Source organism: Lethenteron reissneri, chromosome 20 (assembly GCF_015708825.2).
Source record: "Lethenteron reissneri isolate LAM-NWPU_2019-01 chromosome 20, ASM1570882v1, whole genome shotgun sequence".
Taxonomy (NCBI): domain Eukaryota; kingdom Metazoa; phylum Chordata; class Hyperoartia; order Petromyzontiformes; family Petromyzontidae; genus Lethenteron; species Lethenteron reissneri.
In genome coordinates, this window is record NC_083798.1 from 14,038,279 (window position 1) to 14,061,845 (window position 23,567).

Genomic DNA, 23,567 nt, shown 5'->3' on the forward strand with positions numbered 1-23,567 from the left:
TCCGAATGGCCGTCTGGAACGATGCGCTGGCAAGCAACTGGGCAAGGGTTGTCTCCTGGAGAGAGAGAGAGACGCCAGTTGAGCAGAAATGTCCACCTGGATAAAAAAATCCATTATTAATCAAGGTAAACCCAGATGGATGTTCGCGGGGCAGACGCGTAGCTATGGGGAGGATTTCGTGACTGCAGGGATTCATCTTTTTGGTTCTTTCGGTAAAGTCACGTAGAAGGGATAAAATAAAATAATAAAAATAAAACATAATAAAATACAATTCTCACGACGTTTCGGCCACAAAACGCTGTCTTTCCGACAGACCTGTTCTTCACCTGAGGACGGCTGCTTGCGTTGTGGCCGAAACGTCGTGAGAATTGTATTTTATGATGTTTTATTTTTATTATTTTATTATTTCCCTTCTACGTGACTTTAATCGAAAGAACCAAGAAGATATGGGGAGGATGTGCACGCAATGCATTCATGACGGAGAAAAGTACAGCAGCTAATCATATGCTAGCTGGCCCGATATCCCTAACCCTAACGAACGACCCACCCGTCCGCGGGCACTCACCGACTCAAACCTCTTAACGAACTAATCCATCGGATGTTCTAACTCGGCCTCCACTCTAACCGTAGCCGCAGCTAGAGACAATCAGCCACTATCATCGCCACGACCGGTGTGCGCGTTGAACTTCTTTCGCACCGTACGTAGCCACCCGTGCTAATCGAAGGTTAGCTATAGTCGCCAGACGAAAGGGCGTAGTTGAGATACCTAATGATAATGCTTTAATTGTATATGGCGCCATTGATGCCAACAGCATCCCACAACGCTGTACATGAATTTTATGTAAAACTAAATAAATAAGGTCCACTGAGCTATCAGAACCGAATCCCATACACGCGGTTGGCTACGCGCGAAAGAGGCCCAACGCCCACATACACTCACACGAAGGCCGTACTTGCACAGACCAAATGCGATGTTATTATTGTTATTATTGAATGATAACAGCGATGCAATCCAGAGCACGCACAATATTTTCACGGACAATAAATGACCGTGAGCTCGAGACGACGCGGACGGTCTGGTCACGCGCAGGCCCGTACACAACAACAACAACAAGCACGACATACATCAATACAACTACTTTGCAAAGGTAAACGTTGCTTGAAACCCCGTTATCTTTTTGTTGTTTACTTCATTTGAGCTATTCGCGCGCTATATTTCGACTTGCAGCCTTAGATGGATCGATAAACCGCGCGCGTGCGTTTATCGATCATCGTTGCGAGTCTCCTCCCACGCGCTTTGGTGCCAGTAAGTAGCCTTCAAGATGAGCCCGAACCCAAACGCCAACGATCTGTGTCCATTGGTTTCCATTGACTCGTCACTTTTCGTTCGCTTCTCAGGCCTGGGTTTTAAATTGTAGCCTCGTTCGACATTGAGAGAGTGTCCTCGACAGCATGAAACTCATTGATAATTTTGCTTTAAAATTTAATTTTCATTCTCCTCCTTATTGATTAGTTGGATATTTGTTATGTATTCCTTTTTTAAATTGTGCATTCTTAAATTATTTAAGTCCTCGTCGTTAGAGCAATGAGTCAAGAAATGTTTAGGTCTGTGCTCGCTGGTTATCAAGGTGAACTAACTATTTAACCTAATTTTATTTTACCAGTTTCTCAGTCATTTTTAGAAGCGACCTGGTCATAGATGATAACTGAAACGAAGTCGCTTATCACGTGGAAATTTACATCAGCCAAATAATCTAAACGCATGTTTCCAAACGTGGAGGGGAAAAAAAAACGAAGGACCCGGAGAAAAATCCACATTACCACGGGCGATAAAGTCGCGCAAACTCCAAATATACAGCAGCAGGTGTTATGGTCGGGATCTAACCCACGACCTTCTGTATACCAGGCGAGGTAGTTCACATCTGTGATGTCCCGATGTCCTGGCGCAACCCCGCAGGCCCAGCCTGGCTGAGAAACTCCAAATCCTCCTCACGGCGCTTCTTCTCGATATCGCTTTAGGGCGGCGGATAATTTCCAACATTCTCCAACGTGATGATCATTGCTCCGTGTGATCAACATTGTAGGAATGTTGAGGGTCCCCTTAGCAGGCACCCCGTGCTGTAGGCGACTCAGAGAGACGTGGGGGTCGACGCAGTCGCTCAAATTCGCCCTGAATGCCGCCCGATTCCGTCGGATTTCGAAAGCTAAGCACAGGTTGAGCCTGGTTCAGTACTTGGTTTGAAAACTTCCCGTTGTCAATGAGAGTTTCATGAGGTGGTTGAGGAGACGAAAGCACAGTCAACGGATCCGAAGACTATCGAAAAAGTTCGAGGCTTTGTGAGTTCACCCTTTGCGAGCGTACGATGAAATTCCTCCTTTCGGGACTATACTTTCCTCCAACAAACTAAGCAAGTATCGTTTGAAAATAATAATGATTGTCGTTGTGCAGAATATAATACTTAAAATTGTATATAGCGTCATTCAAGCTAATGCCATCGCACAACGCTATGCATTAATTTTATATAAGGACCAAATCCCCCCAAAAAGCATGATAAATAATCACTCGACATGCCCACCCCTCGCTCCACCCACACATCCGTCTGCACACAAGCAATCGAATAACAATATTCTTACACAACCTATCTATCAGCCGCACGGCCCTGTGGGAACGCGTAACTTCAGCAGCGTGGCTCCGAGACAAGCAAACTGTCGACCGGCTTACGACGTCCCAGTGTCTCATCAGCAGAGTCGGGGCTGCCTGAATTTATTCGGACGAACTGCCAATCCTATACAGGGAAAAGGGCCAAATCTCTCCACGCAATGGGGGTGGGAGGGGGGGCATCTGTAACGCGAAACCATATAATGCACAACTCAAAATAATCATTAGCGCCGTTGTAAATACTATAAATCAAATAGATAGATATCCGTGTCCAAATAAAAGAAATACAAAATGAAATTAAAATGTTCATTGCGTGAGTCAAACACCCAGAAATATCAGGGCGCTACCGAAACAGTCGTGCAACTTGGATACGTTTTCATATGGGTAAAGCTATTATGATGATTATAATTATTACATTATTTTGTTTTCATATTACAGAATCGATTGAAGAAATGAGAGCCCCTGGGTTTTGTTTTTTATGCGAGATGTCAAGGAGGGAGCTGATTGGATCCGCGCGGAGGGTGCGGGCGGATGGGTGGGGCCAACCAACGTCAATTATCATCGACAGATATCGGCACAAAACAAGAGATAGATAGATTTATTATAGATAGATTTATTATAGATAGATTTATTATAGATACAAAAATGTATTTCAGCAAGAAAGACCCAATTAGCTGCTAGGGTCTATTTCAACCAAGGGCCCTGCACCGTATCACTTCCACGATCCGCATTACCTCCATGATAATAATTTTATTTTAAATCTCGTCATTTATGCTAATTACATCCCACAACGCTCTACATTAATTATATACAAGGGCCACATCATATTTCCAGCAAGCAACTACCAAGCAAATGAAAAGCCTCAGACAATAAACATTAATGAATAAACTGGTACCAAAACAAGAGAAAGCACAAACAAACACAAGGTGATCACAAGAGAGAAATTAGCCCATTAAGTCTCACCATCCCAGACCACATTCCCAACTTCTCACACTCGAGCCAGGAGACGCTCACAGGAGGCGGCAGTGGTGGAAAGTGGCCAAACAAATCTACGACTGACTGAGACCAATCGGTCAAATGTCCGAAATGGGATTTCCTAATTTTTCAGCGTATTTCCCGATGAATAACCAAAACAAAACGTATTGCAATGGTCAATTGTGTTTTATACCAATAACCAAAAAAGTGTGGCAACCGCTGTTACCGCCGCCGCTGTCCAACACACAAAGACGACAAAGATCCCTCGTACAGGTCAAGGACAGTGCATATCATTATCAGAGTTGTTTCTTTTTGTTTGCATTTGACTGCTTGTGTTGTGGTTATTGCAAACATGATCCCTTGTATAAAGGTGTCAGTTTTGTACCAGTTGAAAGGGTAAAAACCTATTACTACTATAGGTTAAACAGACATTCGGGGCAAGTGCTGTTGGCGAGCACCTAGAAAGACCGGCACAGTACACGAGCGGGTTGGTTGGCCAGCGCCACGCCCGACCGCCTTTGTCTTCCCAGTGACATTGTTTCCACCACGCACCAGGTACTCATTTGAGGCCGAGTCGACCTACACACTAAGGCAGTAATTATAATATATTCTGGGGGGACAAATCCCCCCCCCCCAATATTCAAATATGCTCAAAATACCCCCCAATATATTGCTATGAAAAAATAATTGCTATGCTATGTAAATAAAAACAACAATTTGCTAAACCTTGGCCACAATATCTGGACTTGTCTTCATATAAATCAATGCATAGATTGCTGTTCATATGATTGTGGTTATGGTCGTACTTAATGAATCCCTAATCTCTGCCATTACATACAATGAAACAAGAAATGGTAAAAAAAAGTTCAAACAGAGCAATGTAATACAATACACTATTAGACATTATTGCAAATAATAAATCAAAAGTCCATCCCATGTGTTAGTGATTTTTTAAATATTTTAAGGCAGGAAATGAGTTTTCAAATTTAGTTATGTTTCTGGGTTGGGACCCCCCAGACACCCTGGAAGATTTGGTCCCCCCCCCCAATGTTGACTCCATGGCTACGGCCTTGCTCCACACACACACTCACACGCACGCACACACGCACACACACACGCACGCGTACTGTATCTCCTCCACCAATCGCCCCTAGTGGTGGCGAACGGGAATGAGTGGAAGGAATGTGGCGATTCGCTTGTCGGTTTTTATTTACTGATTACAATATCTCACCGGGATAATCCCTTGAGATGGAACAGCTCGTTCGCAAGAATGTTCAAGGTTGTCATGTGACACATACACAGCAGACACCCGGTGACACGTGGACGAATATCTGACAACAATGCAGTCGACGCCGGTATGAAGCTTCTTGCTGGTTCTTTTTTGCAACGTTGTTTAGGCTGGCTCTGAGTAGGCATTGTTGGCGTAAGGCACTACCACTAGAGTACAAAGTATAGCCATCCAGACTGATCCGATATTATTGTACACCAATATTTTAATTTAATCCGACGAACATGTTTTGCAAATGTTACGAGGACAACATACGGCGATGATGTAGGATCCGGCGTTTCGAATCATTTAATGAATACCGTCTCGGACTGTTCCGGCTGTAATTAAGTGTCAAAAACCATGAACAATAGCTGCAAGACAGCGCGCATGAACGTCTCCCAGGCAATCGAACGCACAAATACAAAGCGAACATCGTCAGCATCATTATCATCACCAGCAGCCATGGTAAATCCACTGAAGGACGAAGCCCTGCCAAAATTGCCACCACCTCTTGATTCCGCGATGTAGTAATCTAACCGGTCACCTGCGCGCGGATAGATTTCATCGCTCTGTTTACAACCGGTAGACGACCTTTCTCGCACACATTCCGTCCCGTGGCTGTCACTCCGTTATCATTCCGGGCCATCGTTCCTCGTTACTTTTCTTCACAGTTCGGATGGTGTCCTTTTTAACCCACGCGTGTTCTCTGACCCGTACTTTTATTCCTCTGTGTAATGCCATGCCACGCGTCTACCGACGCTAATGTGCAAACTTGCAAAAAAATCGTACCGATGAAGGCTGTGGTGACCAACAGCCACGCCCGACCTCCTTGCCAAAGGGACTCATTTGAGGCCGAGTAGACGTAGGAGAGGCCCGTGAGTGGTTCCAGCATTCGCCACCGCTATTGGTGTTGAGCGGCAGCCACCCGAGTTGGATTCCCCGCTTAAGATACATAACGCGCGCGCGCACGCGCACACGCGCGCGCGCGCAGCAGTTGCAAATTCCGTTTCGCACGCTTGCATGACTTCCGCGCGGGGCGGGCATGCGCCGCGCGCGCCATATATCAGACGGCAAACGCGACGAATCGTACGGTCCCTCGACTCGACGTTGCACGTAAAGGCACTGTGGGGGAGGGGGAGGGAGCCGAGCGGGGGGGGGGGGTCGGTGGGGGGGGGGTATAAACGTTATTTTTAGGAGGGCACGCAGTGTTAGTCCCTTTTTTTTACAGCAGACGGGACCTGTTGAAGTTGAGTTCAGCGTGTTTTACGCGGTCTCCATAGGGCCACGCTTCTCAAAAGGCACGTGTGCTAAGGAAGCCGTGTGTCTCCCGTGCTGGCTTGCCCGCTCTCTTCTGCCTTAAACAATGCTGGGTTTGACAACATGTTTTTTTGGCCGGGGGAGGTGTGAATACACGTGTGCACGCGCGCGTGTGTGTTATGAAATGTTGTGGGGGTGGGTGGGTGGGGGGTTGTAGCGGTTAGGGCGCTACGCTACGAACCCGGTGAACAAAGTTCGATTCTTTCCCGCTCACGACAACCAACACCTGTGACGATTATCTGAACCGGTCCTGGGCTTCTCTTAGGTCGACTCTGCCTCAAATGAGTGCCAGGTGCGGTGTGTAAACACCGCCACTATGGAGACAAAGGCGGCCGGGCGTCGTGTTGACCACCCACCCTCTCGTGTGACTTGCAGGGTGTTTCTGGCTACCAACACTTGCCCCAATAGTCTGTTAAGGCTACACGGGGAATATTTGTCTTGCAATGAAATGTCAGGTTAGTGCCTTGTGGCTGTACGCGGTCTGTCACGATTAGCGTGATCGTTGTCGTCTTCTTCTTACGCGACAGATAATGTCACACAGACCCGAACCTCACCCACACACGTGCAATCGTCACCACTAAAGTAACACACACACGTATAAAATACACAATTCCACAAAAATTACAGACATTTGAGGCTGAGTCGAACTAGAGGAGGTTCCAATGCCGATACAGATACTCGTCACCGATGTTGGCTGTGGGTGGAGATTGAACTCGGGTGTCCGGGTTAGTAGCGCGGTGCGCTAACCACTGCACCGCCGCTCCCCACACAAAAAAAACATAACATACGCACACTCAAACATCATTACTCAAAAAATATGACACACTCCCAAACAAAAACACACAAATGTTACACACACTCAACCTTCATCACACAAATAACAGACGCAAATGTTGTAATAATTATAATGCCATCCATAATACAGGTTTTGCTGGGCTAGATCGCGTAAATATATTTGTAGCGAAAGCCTACGTGTTACATTCTAATGCGAGTCTACTTTCCACACCTACCACGCAACCTGGTAAAACCTCAGTGAGGCACCCATCCCAATCCTAAACGGGATCACCTCTTCTTAAGCATCCGAGATGGGGCGGTTATTGAGAGTGATTTTGGTCGCAGACAAAAATGCGAAACCGTACCATCGAACCGTATCACCACCACATCACAAAGGCTCACTCACCAAACCGTCGTCACCCGCATTATAAATTATTCACCACAGTCGCCGATGAATGATTGCATCTGAAATCGGGGGGGAGGGAGGGCGGGTGGTAATATCACTGCAACGCAAACAACGAAAGCGAGTTGATGTAAAAAAGCACACACACACATACAAGAACCCCTAACCAACACAATAATCACAATTCACTTACATCTCTGACAACCCAGACACTTTGCCTACGATGTAAAACGATAACGACAACGACCGCACGAAAGTTGCATCACATTCGCAGACGCACGCACACATTCACAACAACAACAACCGCCATTCTCGACTAAGTTGCGGTGACATCAGCACGGCGCTCGTGCCAGGCTATGTGCACACACACACACAACATCGGCCGCGTGACAATGCCACCACTGCCAGCCACAACCCAACAGACAACAATACCATCACCAAGGCCGTCTTTAGCCGTGTATGGCTCCGACTCGCGGTGCCTCGTCAAGGATATATACTGCGAGGGGGGGCGCGAATAAACGATGCAGGCGCAGCAGCGCTCGCCCACGACCGTTTCGCTTTTCCACCACAGCTCATTGTCAAGGATGGGGAACCGACCCCCCCCCACCACCACCACGGCGCGTCTCCGCCGTCATCTCCTCTTGCCTGCGTCTCTCTCGAGGGCTCCTCGAGCATCGCGGGCTCGCTCGACTTGCACACACCACACCCCCCTCCGCCGCCCCCGCATTAAAAGAATGAATGTTTACCATAAATCTGCATTTCCATTATCGGCCGGATTTACAGCCTTCATTACAAAGATAACGCGTGCGCGTTCAGAGGCGCGCCGTGCCCAGCAGCCGCGCGCAGTGCGCTGTGCGCGCGCGAGAGAGAGGGGGCGATCTGCGAGCGCGCAGATAGCCTTGCGCGTGCACACAGACACACACATGTGCGCGTACACACACGTATCTATATCGGTGTAGGAGGATGGTTGTGTAATGTGTGTGTATACCGGTGGTGGGGTCGAGCTCGAGGAAAATGTCACGAGGAGATGTTTTCGATGTTGTGTTAAAGGCTTTTGAACGAACGTGCGATGATCAGCTCACGCGAAGCCGCCGCTCATTTTTTTTGTTTTGCGGGGGCATGACCGCACGGGGAAGATCAAATTGCAGTCCGTGTGCTCGAATGCGTAGAATCCCCCCACCCCCGCCCCCCTTCAAGTGAAGCAAGTTCGATCGCGCATCGTTACGTTGAGAGAAATCGTCACACAACAGCACAGCGCGAGAGCCCCCTAAACACAAGCGCACGAACGAAGCCTTCTTCCGATTTAGCCTAAATAATAATCCCGAAAACATAACTTTGGTACCTTTCACATGAACCGGACGTTTCAATTGTGTTTCAAGATGACTCTACGCTTGTTGTTCCGTGAGCGCTTTTATAAATAATCATCCGACGATAAATTATGATGAATGCTACACGCCGAACGTGAGATCTCTTTTCGGGGTTGTTGTTTTTTAAGATGAAAAAAAAAACATAAACAGGGGCAGGCACATCGCTTTGGCATCACCTCCGCACGCTTACGCGCCATATTGATATATGGGAATTTCTGCTATCGATCACATGACCCGCCCAGTGGCCGGCTTGCCTGCTTGCAGATAAATTACGTGTCATCTCTAGGAGAACGCTCAACCTCCACCCCTCATCCCTCTCCCCCTCCGCCCCCAACAACCCCACACCCCTCGACCCAGCTCCCCTTTTCTCCTTCTCATCCACACCCCCCACCAGCATAACCACCACCTCCTCCTTCTCCACCCATCTCCTTTAATTCAGAATTCTGACCTCCGTACGAGCGACGTTCACGCCCTACCTCGCCGCAAAATGAAAACATCACCCGGGGGTCCCTGAGCAGTGTCGGTGTTGTGCACAGAGAGACATCACTCTCTCTTCCTCTCTCTCTTCCTCTCTCTCTCTCTCTTTATCTCTCTTTCACGCACGCGCGCGCGCGCTCTCTCGCGACATGGAGCTGGAGGAGAGGGGTTGCGGAGGAGGAAGTGGAGCAGCAGCAGCAGGAGGAGGAGGAGGTGGTGGTAGTGGCCACCACCACCACCACCACCACCAGGGCCTCTACCTCCCCGCCTGTCACGGCTACTGCGACCTGGGAGCGGTGCCTCCGTTCCTGCCCGCAGTTCACTACCCGTACCCCGCGCCGAGCGCGCTCCCTTCGGGCCGCGACGGGGGCCCTTTCAGAGCCTATGGACTCCAGGACGCAGCCATGAGACACTGGGACAACAGATTCTCCGGAGACAACGTCGCCATGATTCAACAGCACCACCACCAGCAGCAGCAGCACCAGCAGCATCAGCAGCAGCTGCAAGCGGCGCGATGTTCGGCGAGCGATGGGTTTGGAGTTCCCTCGAAGGGCGGCCGAGTGGGCGTCGAGGCGGCGGTGTTCGGCGCCATCGGAGCCGGGTTCGCCGCTTCGGTGTGCGGAGAACTCCCCTCCTCATCCTCTCCCTCCTCCTCCTCTACCGCCGGACTGCAGCTACAACAGCTACAGCAGCAGCAGCTACAACATCAGCAGCAGCAGCTGCAACAGCAGCAGCAGCAGAGACCCGCGCAGCTCGGGCGCAACGGTGTTCTACCGCAGGGCTTCGATCAGTTTTTCGAGTCGACGGCTTACGTTGGATACCACCACCACCATCATCACCATCAGCAGCAGCAGGAGCAACACGGCTCCGGCAGCTACGCCGCCACTGCGGGGGGGTCCCTACAGGGCCAGTCAGGGGGGGTGGCGACGGCGGCTGCGGCGGCTGGAGGAGGCGAGGGGGGGCAGGCGGCGCGGGCTGCCGAGCGCGAGGAGGGCGACAGCGGCGCCGAGTCCGGCGGCGGCGACGTCGGCAGCGGCGCGGCGTCCGCGGCGTCCGCGTCGCCGCTCGCCGCGCGGCCCAGCGAGCAGAAGGCGTGCGGCTCGGCGGGTACGGGGGGCAGGGGGGGGGGTCTGGTAGGGGGGGGGGGTCAGTGGCCTTCCAGCTGCAGCCCCCTCCTGCATGCCCGTGGAGGGGGGTCAGTGTGTGCGTGTCCATGCGCATACATGGACACGCACGCACACGCGCGCGCGCGCGCACACGCAGGGGTATATATACACACTGGGACACGTGCACGTACAGACACGTACAGAGACAAAGATGCCCCGCGTAGAGGGATGTGTAGGCTGTTGGGGCGAGTGTTGTTAGCGAGGAGCATCTATGAAGGCCGGCACGGCACACGATGGGGTGGGTGGCAGGCACCGCGCCCGACCGGCTTTGTCTCCCTAGTGGCGATGTTTACACACCGCACCAGGTAATTATTTGCAGCTGAGTCGACCTAGGGGATGCCCAGGACCCATTCAGATAATCGTCACTGGTGTTGGTGGGCCGTGCGCGAGCATCGAACTCGGGTCGCTGGGCTCGTAGTGCAGCGCGCTCATCGCTAACACTACCGCTCTCTTCCTGGCACACACACAGAGAGAGGGAGAGACTCCATCACGCACAAAACACACACAAGCGCACAAGCGCTAGCCCACAGGGACACTCGCACACACAAAGACTCCTTCCCTCCAGCACGTGTACAAGGAGGACCATCCCCCCTATACACACCACTTGCACGGGGACACGCCCATACTAATAACACCAAAACAGCCCCCTTCCATTCCTCGCATCATCATACAGACAACATCGTATGCACAGCCCCCACACACAGAACCTCTTACATGCAGAACATCACACCCCCCTCATAGTGCCCCCCCCCCCCCCCATATATAGAGGGAACCGTCATGCACACACATGCACCAACCCACCTCCCTACAAAAACAATAACACACACACACGTGTACCCCCATACACACATGTATCAACCAACCTCCATACACAACACACGTGTACTCCCATACACATACATCCATCAACCCACTTCCATACACAACAATAACACACACACACGTGTACCCACATACACACATGTATCAACCCACCTCTATACACAACACACGTGTACTCCCATACACACACACACATCAACCCACCTCCGTACACAAATAGGAATCCCAACAATAGCACACACACACACGTGCACCCCCAAATACACACTCATGCATCTACCCACCACCATACACAAATAGGAATCCCGACAAACACACACACACACGTGTACCCCCACATACACACACATAGAAACCTCATGAACACACATGTACACATAGAGCCCCTCTACAGATATGCTCATAAGGCCCCACCTACATGCATAGAGACCCCACTCGATATTCATTGGAACCCACAAACAAAACAAAGATCCCCGTATAGCCTTAACAGACTATTGGAAAGACACATACACACGTGTACCCCACCCCATTTCACATACGTACATAGGAAGCCCCCCCCCCCCCACACACACATAGGAAGCCCCGTACACACACCCGGAAAACACAAACACACGCACATTCAGACACCCAGAACACACACACAATCAGAGACCCCCAGCACACACACACACCTAGCACACACAAACTGTCACACCGAGCACACAAACACACACAGCGCCCCCCCCCCCCCCCAGAACACGTACACACACACACGGACACCCAGCACACATAATCTGGCACCCCGAGCAAACACACACACAGACCCTCAGCACACACCCACACACACACTGGAACACACACAATCTGGCAAACACACACACACAGACCCTCAGCACACACCCACACACACACTGGAACACACACAATCTGGCAAACACACACACACAGACCCTCAGCACAAACCCACACACACACTGGAACACACACAATCTGGCAAACACACACACACAGACCCTCAGCACACACCCACACACACACTGGAACACACACAATCTGGCAAACACACACACAGACCCTCAGCACACACCCACACAAACAGGGACCCTCAGCACACACCCACACACACACTGGAACACACACACAATCTGGCAAACACATACACAGACCCTCAGCACACACCCACACACACAGGGACCCCCATAAACATTCACACCGGGTTCACCCACCCGTCTCTTCCGGAACTGCACGACCTGCGTCATCCCACGTATACAACACACCTCGCCATGCGCGTTCTTGTCAACGTGTGTGTGTGTGCTATATACGCGTGCGTATGTGTTTGCATGTCAGTATATGTGTGTGTGTGACCTTCATGTGGGTGTGTGTGTGTCAGTCATCTCAGTCAGTCATCCCATGGCACCTGGGTCTGTCCCGTGACCTCCTGCCAGAGAGCCTTTCGACACTTCACGTGGTCTTAAAGTGCACGTAGCCTGGCACAAGCGCCTGGGGGACGTCACCGCCACTTAGTGGCGAATAGCCGTTGTTGTGGTTGTGGTGCTCTTCCTAGAGGTGGCTGGCTAACAGCACTTGCCCGCAACGGCGTGTCAAAGGCGATATTGGGGGGGGGAGGGAGTCTTTGTTGTGAACGTGGTTGCGAGAGTATTTCTTCCCAGTCTTCCCACTCCACGAGCCCATAAGCACCTGGGATCCGTCTCGTGACCGCCCTCCTGTCAGCGAGCCTTCGACACTTCACGTGGCCTCAAACGTGCACCTAGCCTGGCACAAGCGCCCTTGGTCACGTCACCGCCACTTGAGTCGGCGAACGGACCCGTTGTCACTTGCGCCTTAACCGCACACACGGAGAAAGCAATGCGCACGCATTGAGGTGCACTGTATGAACTGTAGGCAGTAGCGACGCCTATCCAGACATTGGCACATTTCCCGCATTTAAAAAAAAAAACCTACAGTATTTCATACACAAAGATAAAGATCCCCCTTACAGCCTTAACATACTTTTGTGGCAAGTGCTGTTAGCAAAAGTAGCACCGATTAAGGCCGGCACGGTGCACGGGGAGGTGGGTGGCCAGCACCAGGTTACTCACCGCAGCAGATTACTAATTTGCGGCTGAGTCGACCTAGCAGAGACCCAGGACCGGTTCAAGATATTCGTCAGCGGTGTTTGGTGGCGGTGAGCGGGAATCGATCTCGAATCGTCCGGTTCGTAGCGTAGCGCATCGCAAACCGCTACACTACCGCTCCACACATTTTCACACACACACACAGACACTCTCGCACTCACGGATATGGAAAAGGAAACATTTGGCCGCGTATCAGCAACGTGCGTTGTTGTACGGCGTCTTCTCTCGCCCGACTGTTTCGCACGCGTGCAAACCGCACGAGTACTACGCTTACATTGGTTAGCCTTTCCTTAACGACCATCTTGTACCAAAAAAAAACCCATATCCATCCTCTACGGCCGTGCACATTGCAGCGTTTAATGTGTGAGTGTGTGTTTTCTTTTCTTACTCCCGTCTACAGCTCCATGTGCCTTGCAGGGGATTTGAGACCCGGGTCTCTTGGGCTCCGATTCACGAATCCCGTTGCGCGTGTTATTGGCGAATGTTTATTTTGCGTGTGAGTGTGTGCCTGTGGGGAGCGGTAGTTGTAGCGGTTCGGGAGCTGCGCTACGAATCCGGCAACCCGAGTTCGATTCCCGCTCACGGCCACCAACACCAGTGACGATTATCTGAACCGGGCCTGGGCCTCCCCTAAGTCGGCTCAGCCTCAAATTAGTACCTGGTTACGATGTATAAATATCGCCACTACGGAGATAAAGGCAGCCGGGCGTGGTGCTGGCCAACCTCGCGTGCTGTGACGGCCTTCATAGGCGCTACTCGCTAACAGGACTTGCCCCACAAGTCTGTTAAGGCTATACGGGGGATCTTTGTCGTGTCTGGATTATTGGACAAATATGCGCCGCCAGTGTGTGTGTCGTCTTACATCACCAAAACAATTGTTGGATAGAGTATCAAATTCATGAAGGCGACGATGGGCCAAATCGATTTCAATCCTTGACGTAATCGGCCGATGAACGCAATTTTCTGTTTTGGGCCACGCGCCTGTCCCATTGTTCGGAACGGATGGCATCGCTCGACGCCGTCGTCAGGGGAATACATCTGACGACATGTAACGTGCGTGGGAATTGACGTTACATCTGGCGCGATGGGTTTTGACAAATCTGCTGAAGACGTGAATCCGGCTCGTAACTTTAGATTTTTTAAATTTCTGATATAAATTCGCGATGGCGGGGCTATTGGCATAGCCACCGTTGCAGGCGATGCGACTGTACCTTCACTCTGCTGATGAGACCCAGATGGTCGAAACCAGCACAAAGATTGCCTGCTTCACCGAATGTGGCTGTAAACCGTTGGTCCGGAAAGTCACTTAGGCCGATGGGCTTTCGAAAAAAACAAGTACAGTAAGTGTTATCCTTCGAGACTACATTTTTGTCTCTTTATTTAGGCGTGCATTTATTATTTTGTTGGCAATTGTCGAGCGTTGTTTGTTTGCTAGCTATTAATACATTACATGTTTAATTAACGTATTACTTTTCTCGAGCGTCGTCGATCGCGTGAATTGTCACTCACAATCGGCGATGAACCACGGGCAAGCTTGTGAAGTCAGCAGCCACGCGGCGAGCCGGCTCCAACGATTACTCCGAGCTCCGCAGTCCTCTATATATATATCTCAAGAGGTGTTCAGCCAATGTGATTGGTGGGACGAATCCGGAGCACCCCCCCAAAAAAAGCCCACGCGTGCAAGGGAGCAACGCGCTATTCCATACAGAAGGGACAGATAATATCACTTTGCTGTGCCGCATGCTTCTGGCATCTCAACGCCCGCGAGTGAAGGGAGTTGCACAACACTTCGTGTGATCCACCAATCCTTGATCACAGGCCCCGTGCTGAGCCGTCACTCTCCGACGCGTGGAGCGAATATTCACTGTTGTCTGTTTACTCCCAAACATCGGACCGAGCGTGGTCACGAGCAACGTTCTTTATTTAGCCATGGAAATGTCAGAGTCTTAGGACTCGTCTTCAGCATATTGTGATTGGAACCTTTCGGCCAATTAACGTATTCGTTTCGTAAATACGCGAGGTAGCCAGAGTAAACGGAGAATACCCCCATACTTATAAGGTGCTAAAACTATTCATCACTGATCGACATCGGCTTTGAATTCAACAAAGTAGTTGTTTTGATTAACGATGCACGGATTACGCTTAAAAGTGTCACGAAGCTATTCGCAAGAATTTCAAACTGCCCGGTTGTGTCATCCATGTTCTTCTTACGATAATGCAGCATTTGTTAAGTGCATCACTTTCGCATGCCTCCCCACTCACTTCGGGCATACTTAGAACGATTGAATCGACGAGTGAAACCGAAGTAACCATCCAAGCGACTCGGATTTGACGCTTCGCATGTCTCCGGCCTTACGAGAGACCGTTTTAGCGCCCACGTGGAGAGTCGCTTCGCTCCAATCCGGACCACGCGCGCCGGCGATGATTGATGGCGCTACACGGCCGAGCATCTGCGCGCGTGGGGGGGTGCGAATTTAGGGGGGGCACATGGGTCCGTGCGTGTGTGCATATGCGCCTGTGTGTGTGTGTATGTGTGTGCATGTGGGGGGGGGGGAGCGGTAGTGTAGCGGTTAGCGCGCTGCGCTATAAACCCAGCTTCTCGAGTTCGATTCTCGCTCACGGCCAACACCAGTGACGATTATTTTAACCAGTCATAGACGTCCCCTAGGTCGACCCAGCCTGAAATGAGCACCTGCTGCGGTGTGTAAATATCGCCACTCGGGAGATAAAGGCGGTCGCACGTGGTGCTGGCCACTCACCCCGTCGTGTGCCGTTCCGGCCTTCATAAGTGCTCGCTAACAACACTTGCCCCAACAGTCTGTTAAGGCTATACGGGGGATCTTGTCTATTTGTTTTCTTTCCCTTTCTGCGCACGTGTGTGTCGCAACAACAGCCGGTCGGAGCCCCCGGAAGAAGCGCTGCCCCTACACCAAGTTCCAGACGCGCGAGCTCGAGCGGGAGTTCTTCTTCAGCGTCTACATCAACAAGGAGAAGCGACTGCAGATCTCGCGCCTACTCAACCTCACCGACCGCCAGGTCAAGATCTGGTTCCAGAACAGGCGCATGAAAGAGAAGAAGCTGAACAGGGATCGAATGCAGTACTTCGCGGCCAACCCGCTGCTATGAAGGGCCGTCGTTGCTTGTCGGCGAATGTCTGTGTCTGTGCGTGTTGATGATGCGCCTGTGTGTCCGCGTGCACGTCAGTGTACGTGTCTCTGTTGTAAGCGGTTAGCGCTCTGCGCTAAGAACCCAGCGGCGAAGCGAGTTCGATTATTCCCGCTCATGGCAACCAACACCAGTGACAATTATCTGAACCGGTTCTGGGCCTCCCCTATGTCAACTCAGCCTCAAATGAGTAACCTGGTGCAGTGTGTAAACATCGCCACGGGAAGAGACAGAGGCGGTCGGGCGTGGTGCTGGCCACCCACCCCCTCGTGTGCTGTGCCGGCCTTGATAGGTCTTCGCTAACAGCACTTGCCAAATTAATCTGTTAAGGCGATACAGGGGATCTTTGTCTTGTGTTTGCTGCGTAGGTTTGTTGTGTTGTGAGGAGAGGTGGCGCAGTGGTTAGCGTACAGCGTTACGAAGCCGACGACCTGGGTTTCCATTTCCGCCCGGCCACGGCTAACATCATTGGCGAGTATCGTCTCCGCTCGGCATTAAATTAGTTGTCCCTACTGCGGCGTGTGAAAACATGAAGCACTGCGATAGCAGGAAGGAAAGTACGCCAGGTGTGGTAGCGATGATGATGGCAGTCTCTCCACGGCTAGAGCGGGGATGTGTTGTGTGTGTGTGTACGTGTGTACATGTGTACATGTGTGAGCGGTGGTGTAGCGGTTAGGGCGCTGCACCACGAACCTGGCAACTCGAGTTCAATTCCCGCTCACGGCCAACACCAGTGACGATTATTTGAATCGGTCCTGGGCCTCCTCTAGGTCGACTCAGCCTCAAATGAGTACCTGGTGTGGTGTGTGAACATCGCCACTGGGGAGACAAAGGCGGTCGGGCGTGGTGCTGGCCAGCCACCCCTTTAGTGTGTCGTGCCGGCCTTCATAGGTGCTCGCTAACAGCACTTGCCCCAACAGTCTGTTACAGGCTATACGGACGATCTTTGTCTTTGTGCACACAGGTTACGACACGTTACAGTTCACAAGTGTGTTCGCTGCTGATGATCATGATGATACGGGTGGTGACGAGAGCCACAAGTGCAAGACGGATGATGATGATGATGACGATAATAATTTTATGATGGTGATGATGTATAAAGTTTATATGTCATATATAAAGGTAATAATGTATTATCTTTATATAGAGATTTAATAATAATACTGTATAGACTTATATGAATATAGCCTATGAAACAATACAGCTGGCCTATTTGGTTTGAGTGCGGTGAAGATTGACTTGGGGTTTTTTTTCCCTTCTATTTACAAGAAGCAAGTCGTTTTTATCTTTTTGTACACGCGTGTTCAATTAACTATTACATAAATTATTGCAAGATGCTGTACGCGACTGATGAAAGTGCGGGTTTATTTGCGACGTGTGTAGGTAGTTAGGTGGTCACCTGTCTCGATACCAAAACGAATGAATATTCGAATGATTACAGACGCGTTGCACTCTGTTCACGTTGTGTACCCACGCGTTGACTGGAGCGGTGTTTGTTTAGCTGTGATTAAAGCCATATACGAGTGTATAAATATATAAATATATCTCCGTTTGTACAAGATAAATGCGAAAATGCAATTCACACGCACAGTGTAACAACAACAACAACGACGATCACAACAATAACAACAACAATATGGGTTACGTTGCGCGTGCGTTCGTGTTATGACGTCATATTTGAGTTTACGTTGCACGCGGTCGATGCCCGATTTCTAAGTTGTTTGGTGAATGCCAATTTTGGTTTTTATTTAGCCGGGTGGGGGTGGGGGGGGGGTCAGATTATTAAAAAAATATTTTTTTCTGGTGGTCGTAAAACTTTGCCGAAGCTTTCTCCATCGCCGACAAAGTACGGGAGGCAAATCGACAATTTGAAGGTGGAGTGTTGCCAATATCGAGGCGTTATGCAGATTGCTGTTGCATGGAACAGTCGCGCGGTGTGTCTGTGTGCGTTGTTGTAAGTTATTATATTGTCCATAACCCGTCACGTGGCTGTACAATGTGTGTGTGCGCGCGCGTGTGTGGTTCTCGTTTTTAGTGGGCATGCTGCGATGCTTCGTGTTTTATTATAATTAACACTACTCCTACAATTGTTATTGTTATCATTGGTATCAATATAATTACGCGCACAGTAAAGTTTATATATATTAAAGTCTTCCTTATATAAATACGATAATCCTCTACCCATTTAATTGCTGGTGAATTTGGGGGGGGGGGACAAAAACAAGTCCATATGTACACGATAATATATATTAAACAAAGAAAACCCAACTGTGCATTCACACGCAGAGAGAGAGAGAGAGACACGTGACACAGTCACGTGACACAGTCACGTGTGTGTACGCTGCCCAGTTGCGAGCGGTGTGACGACACAATGGCGGCTCCCTGAAACCGAGTGTAACTCGAACACACACTCAACACATTTGTCAATAACAACCCCGTGTCGCCTTTAAAAACAACATAAGCGACGTTTCGGGCAATGCCCCTTGTTCATTGCCATTTTACCAGAAAACGGACGCCTATTAAATATATATTTCCCAATTTTTAAGGCCAAAATGCTCTTATTGACGAATATGTTTAGTTTTGCACCAACTATCTACTGGAAATCTGTGAAAACGAGCTTTATAGCTCATCGGATTCCTCCATTATGAATAAATATTCGGATTCTGATGAAGGCAGTAGTAGCAGCAGCACCAAAACAAATATCTGTTCAATCGCGGGCGCCTCATTGTGGCCATCGGAAAACGATGATGATGATAATTCTTGACTGTAAATGCTAATATGTCAGCTCTCTAGCATCTTGGTGGCGTGAGTGCGGGGTTGGTGCGGGGGGGGGGCGCAGGGGGGGGAGGGGTAGTGGTGGAGGGCGGTTATGAAACTCACAAACCATGCCAATTCCGGTGCAAGGGACCTTCTCTTAATCACCGACAATTACCGGGAGAGCTTTATACATTCGAGTGCATGAGAGTGTGTATGTTGCGTGTTTGTGTGTGTGTGTATGGGGGAGCGTAGCGGGTTAGTCGCGCTGCGCTACGAACCCGGCGAACCGAGTTCGATGATTCTCGCTCACGGTCAACACCGGTGACGATTAACTGAATCGGTCCCGGACCTCCGCTAGGTCGACTCAGCCTCAAATGAGTTAACCTGGCACGGTGTGTGAACATCGCCACTGGGGATACAAAGGCGTGGTGCTGGCCAACCGACCGCTCGTGTGCCGTGCTGACCTTTATAGGTGCTCGCTAACAGCACTTGCCCTACAAAGTATTTTCGGGCTAGAATGGGAATCTTTGCCGTTGTATGTATGTGTGTATACGGTATATATATACAATATATATATATATATATCAATCGTATACACTATACATAGAACGAGGGGCTGGTCATCTTAAATTTAAAGAATGATAATGTAGAATTTTCTCTCCATCAAAGGCTTTGACACGAGGCACATTTTGCAATCTAGACAACCGTAAGAGTATAGGCGAGCGTATAAAACCGAATAGGGGTCATACAAACTCAACACGTTGGTCAATAGCGCTGCCCTAAAGAGGAACGCGTGTATGTGTATGAAAATACGTTTTTGGAAATGGTCCTTCTTCATAGGACCTATGAAAAAGCAACTATGAAGAAGGCAAATTGCCATAAACGTCACTCATTTTAGACTCACAATATATATATACTCACAATATAAATATCCTCTTTCGGGCAGTGTTAACGACGGATATGTTGAGTTCTTTATTAGCTGGGGTTGTACACTTGGCTCTAACACAATATCACAAAGTAAATGTTTTTGCGGGTTTTAAATGTGAACTAGAAAGTGTTTAAAAACATTAGCTTAAACAATATATATAATTACAAACATCACGATGTGGAAAAATTTGACCGCCCACTCACGTTGTGTGTGCGTGCAATGCACGTAGAGTAACCACATGTACACGTGTGTGTGTGTGTGCGTTGCACGTAAAACAACTACATATATACGTGTGTGTGAGCACAATGTACTTCAAGCAACGACATGTACACGTGTGTTTGCAATGCAAGTATAGCAACCACGTGAATACGTGTGCGTGTAATGCACGTATAGGAACCACATGCACACGTGTGTGTATGTGTGTGCAATGTACTTAAAGCAACTACATGTGTTCGTGTATTTGCGTACAATGCACGTATAGCTACCACGTGTATACGTGTGTGTGTGTATACGTGTGCAGGAGTGTGGTTTGGAATGCATTTAACTCCTGCCGAAGGGCACATTCAGAAGTATCTTTTTTTTACAAACTTCGAAAGTTTATAAACGATCTTTTAGTGTGTGTCTGTTCACGCTGCATATGCTATGATGTGTTTGCCATTCCTGCACCAAACGACACGGAAGAGGAGCGTCTAATACCAGTCACACCAACACCCACTGTGAAACACAAAGGTAAAAACTACTTTTATAGAACGCGGTTAGCAGCTCAGAGAGTGTGGACGTGATGTTGCTCCAATAACTATCTGGTTTTGTTTTCTTTTACGGTGGGGGGGGGGGAGGGGGTGCTTTTAATAAACGACGGCACATTCAAATACATCAGCAAAAATAAGAATCCTGTTTGGAATTTGTCTTACACGTTGTATTTAAATAAACAGCAAAAAAAGGAAGTGTTTTACGTGATTTTATTTTTACACTATTTAACGCCGATCATGTCTGTATCCTATACACTGGAAATTCTAAATGTTTGACTTGCCAACTGAACTGTAAATAAAGGTCGGTAATCTTGATTTGAAGCTTTCGTGACTACAGGAGTCCATACACTTTGGATTTTTCGGTAAAGTCACGTAGGTATATAAAGGTCGGTAAGTATCACCCCTACGTTTTAAAATTCATATTTTCGATTGTAGAATCCTATTAAATGAAGCAAACACTATTATAGACTGCGTAAATCACAAATAAAACATTTAAACGGACGGTTAACTAAGTTGCCTCTTTGACAGGTCAGGTCAGGTAAGTCGATTGATGCGAGGTCGCTTTCACAAGTATAGGACATGGACATATTAACGCAAAACATTTACAAGAAAACATGCAAGCGGAAAAGTTTTTCTGCAATCTCCACAACAACAGAGCTGATACCCAGCAACAATAAGTCGCATTGTGCATACACGCAAAACAATAAATAAACCTCGACTCTTAATTAAAAAACACCCTTTCATACACACCACAATCTTAACACGATGTAACAGAACATACGTCTGTTACATTTATATTTACTATAATTATATATGCTATTTTAATTGTTGGCGAATGTAAGTCAAGACGATCAGTGTGTATGTATATAATGTATAGAGCCTATGTACATAGGCCACGCGTGACACACGTGCATATACAACCTTATGAAATGGACTAATAATTGAAATAGTTGAATGATTAATTCATGACAAAGCCTTCTTGCGCAGTGACCCGGTCGAGAGTGTGAGGCACGTGGAGGCCTAGCCATTCAGGCCTGAAGCCTCACGCAGTAGGCCCATGGCTGCATGCTCACAGTGTGTGCTGGCAATATTGTATGGAGCCCCTCGCTTATTCATGAAGTTAGACCTGCAGTGACCGATGTATTGAACGATGACGATCATCATCGTCGTCAGCCATGAACTGTCTACTGCTGGATGAAGGCCTTCACAATCCCTGCACCGGTCTGGCGACGCAATAACCTTAGCTAGCCATCATTTCGTCTCTCTCAGGTGAGGTCCTCCCGGGCGCGTTCCCTCCTTTGGCTGTCACTCCGATGTTCGTCTCGGCCGTGGGTCACCACCACCTTCCTTCGAAGCCTCCGACGTCTCCTACCCAGGGGCCCACCGACGCACGCGTCGTATTCTCATCATAACAGTCGATGCGATGTCTCCAACCCTAGGTGTTCATGTGCGTACGGTACGTCGAACTTCTTTTGCGCCATACGTGGCCAACCGCTCGCGAATCGGAGGTGCGGGCAGGACAACAATCTAGACAGACACACACACAAAGATACAGCAACGTAACCCAGTGTGCTACAAGAGAACGTTTTAAATCGATGTATATAATACCTGCTATTAAATACAGGATGAAAAGAAACACGGGCATTGTTTAATAAAATATAACAAAAACAAGTGCAGACAGCATGGCATAAAGGTGCCTACGTGGAATTAGAACGAGATGCACAAATTGGAAAACGTACATCGTAATTAACATTGAATTTATGCCAATATTCTGATATCCACCGCACTTGTGTATAGAAAAATAACTCCTTATAGACAATGCTAATCACACAGCAGTACACCACAACTTGAATCGGCAACGCTCCTAAATGCGAAGTGACTCAAGACGCGGTACAATTGCGTGAATCATGGGCATGGAAGTTTGAAAAGAAAAAGATAATTTGCGTGGATAAAGTTCGAGGTGAGAGGCCTCGGGCCAGAGAGGAAATACATGACAGGTAAGAGTTATAATTAAGGCACGAGAAGCATGGGGAGATAGATGCTCGAGATTGCAGCGAGGCAGACAAGAGGAGGGAGGCATTGATCATGGAGCAACCGCGTCAACCACGCAAGAGACGTGGCATCGTTTGTGAATGAAGGTGGATTGGGCGGCACACGTCACTGTAGGGTGACGATAGCAGATGGCAGCGTGGCGGCCCAAATGAGGAACGCTCCAGTGACAACGACGACCAGCCACGAGATCAACCAGATGCGCAAGAGCGAGCATCTCGGGACCACGAGGGAAGGTGAGGGCAGAGGGATATCTTCATCCAACGGTGGACATCCCATGCGACTGTGCAACATTGACGAAGATTTGTCGCGATCAAGTTTAAGAACTCAAAAAGGACTGCAGCATAGTCTCATTTGCAAGAGCTACCTGAGGGTGTTATTCCGCCAGTAAGGGTGGTGGTGGGGGGGGGGGGGGGGTGATTGCTATGTATAATCCCAATTTACTAATTTATGGGTAATTTTAGAACTTGGCGAAATGTTAACCCTGATGCCAGCACGCGATGATCTACTCTCTCTCTCTGTCTAAACGACGCCGGGAGATTTTACGGTCCACTGTGAAGCGGACACTGTTCCAGGTA

General features: G+C 49.2%; 1 protein-coding gene across 1 annotated transcript; it reads left to right on the plus strand.

Moving 5' to 3' along the window:
- The first annotated feature begins 6,604 nt into the window (after positions 1-6,604).
- Positions 6,605-18,255, plus strand: LOC133344523 (homeobox protein Hox-A11b-like). The gene is made up of 3 exons (XM_061554498.1): positions 6,605-6,943; positions 9,395-10,346; positions 16,235-18,255. Exons 1-3 carry the CDS (start codon positions 6,881-6,883, stop codon positions 16,465-16,467), a joined length of 1,248 nt encoding a protein of 415 aa, XP_061410482.1. The 5' UTR covers positions 6,605-6,880; the 3' UTR covers positions 16,468-18,255.
- Positions 18,256-23,567: the final 5,312 nt, after the last annotated feature.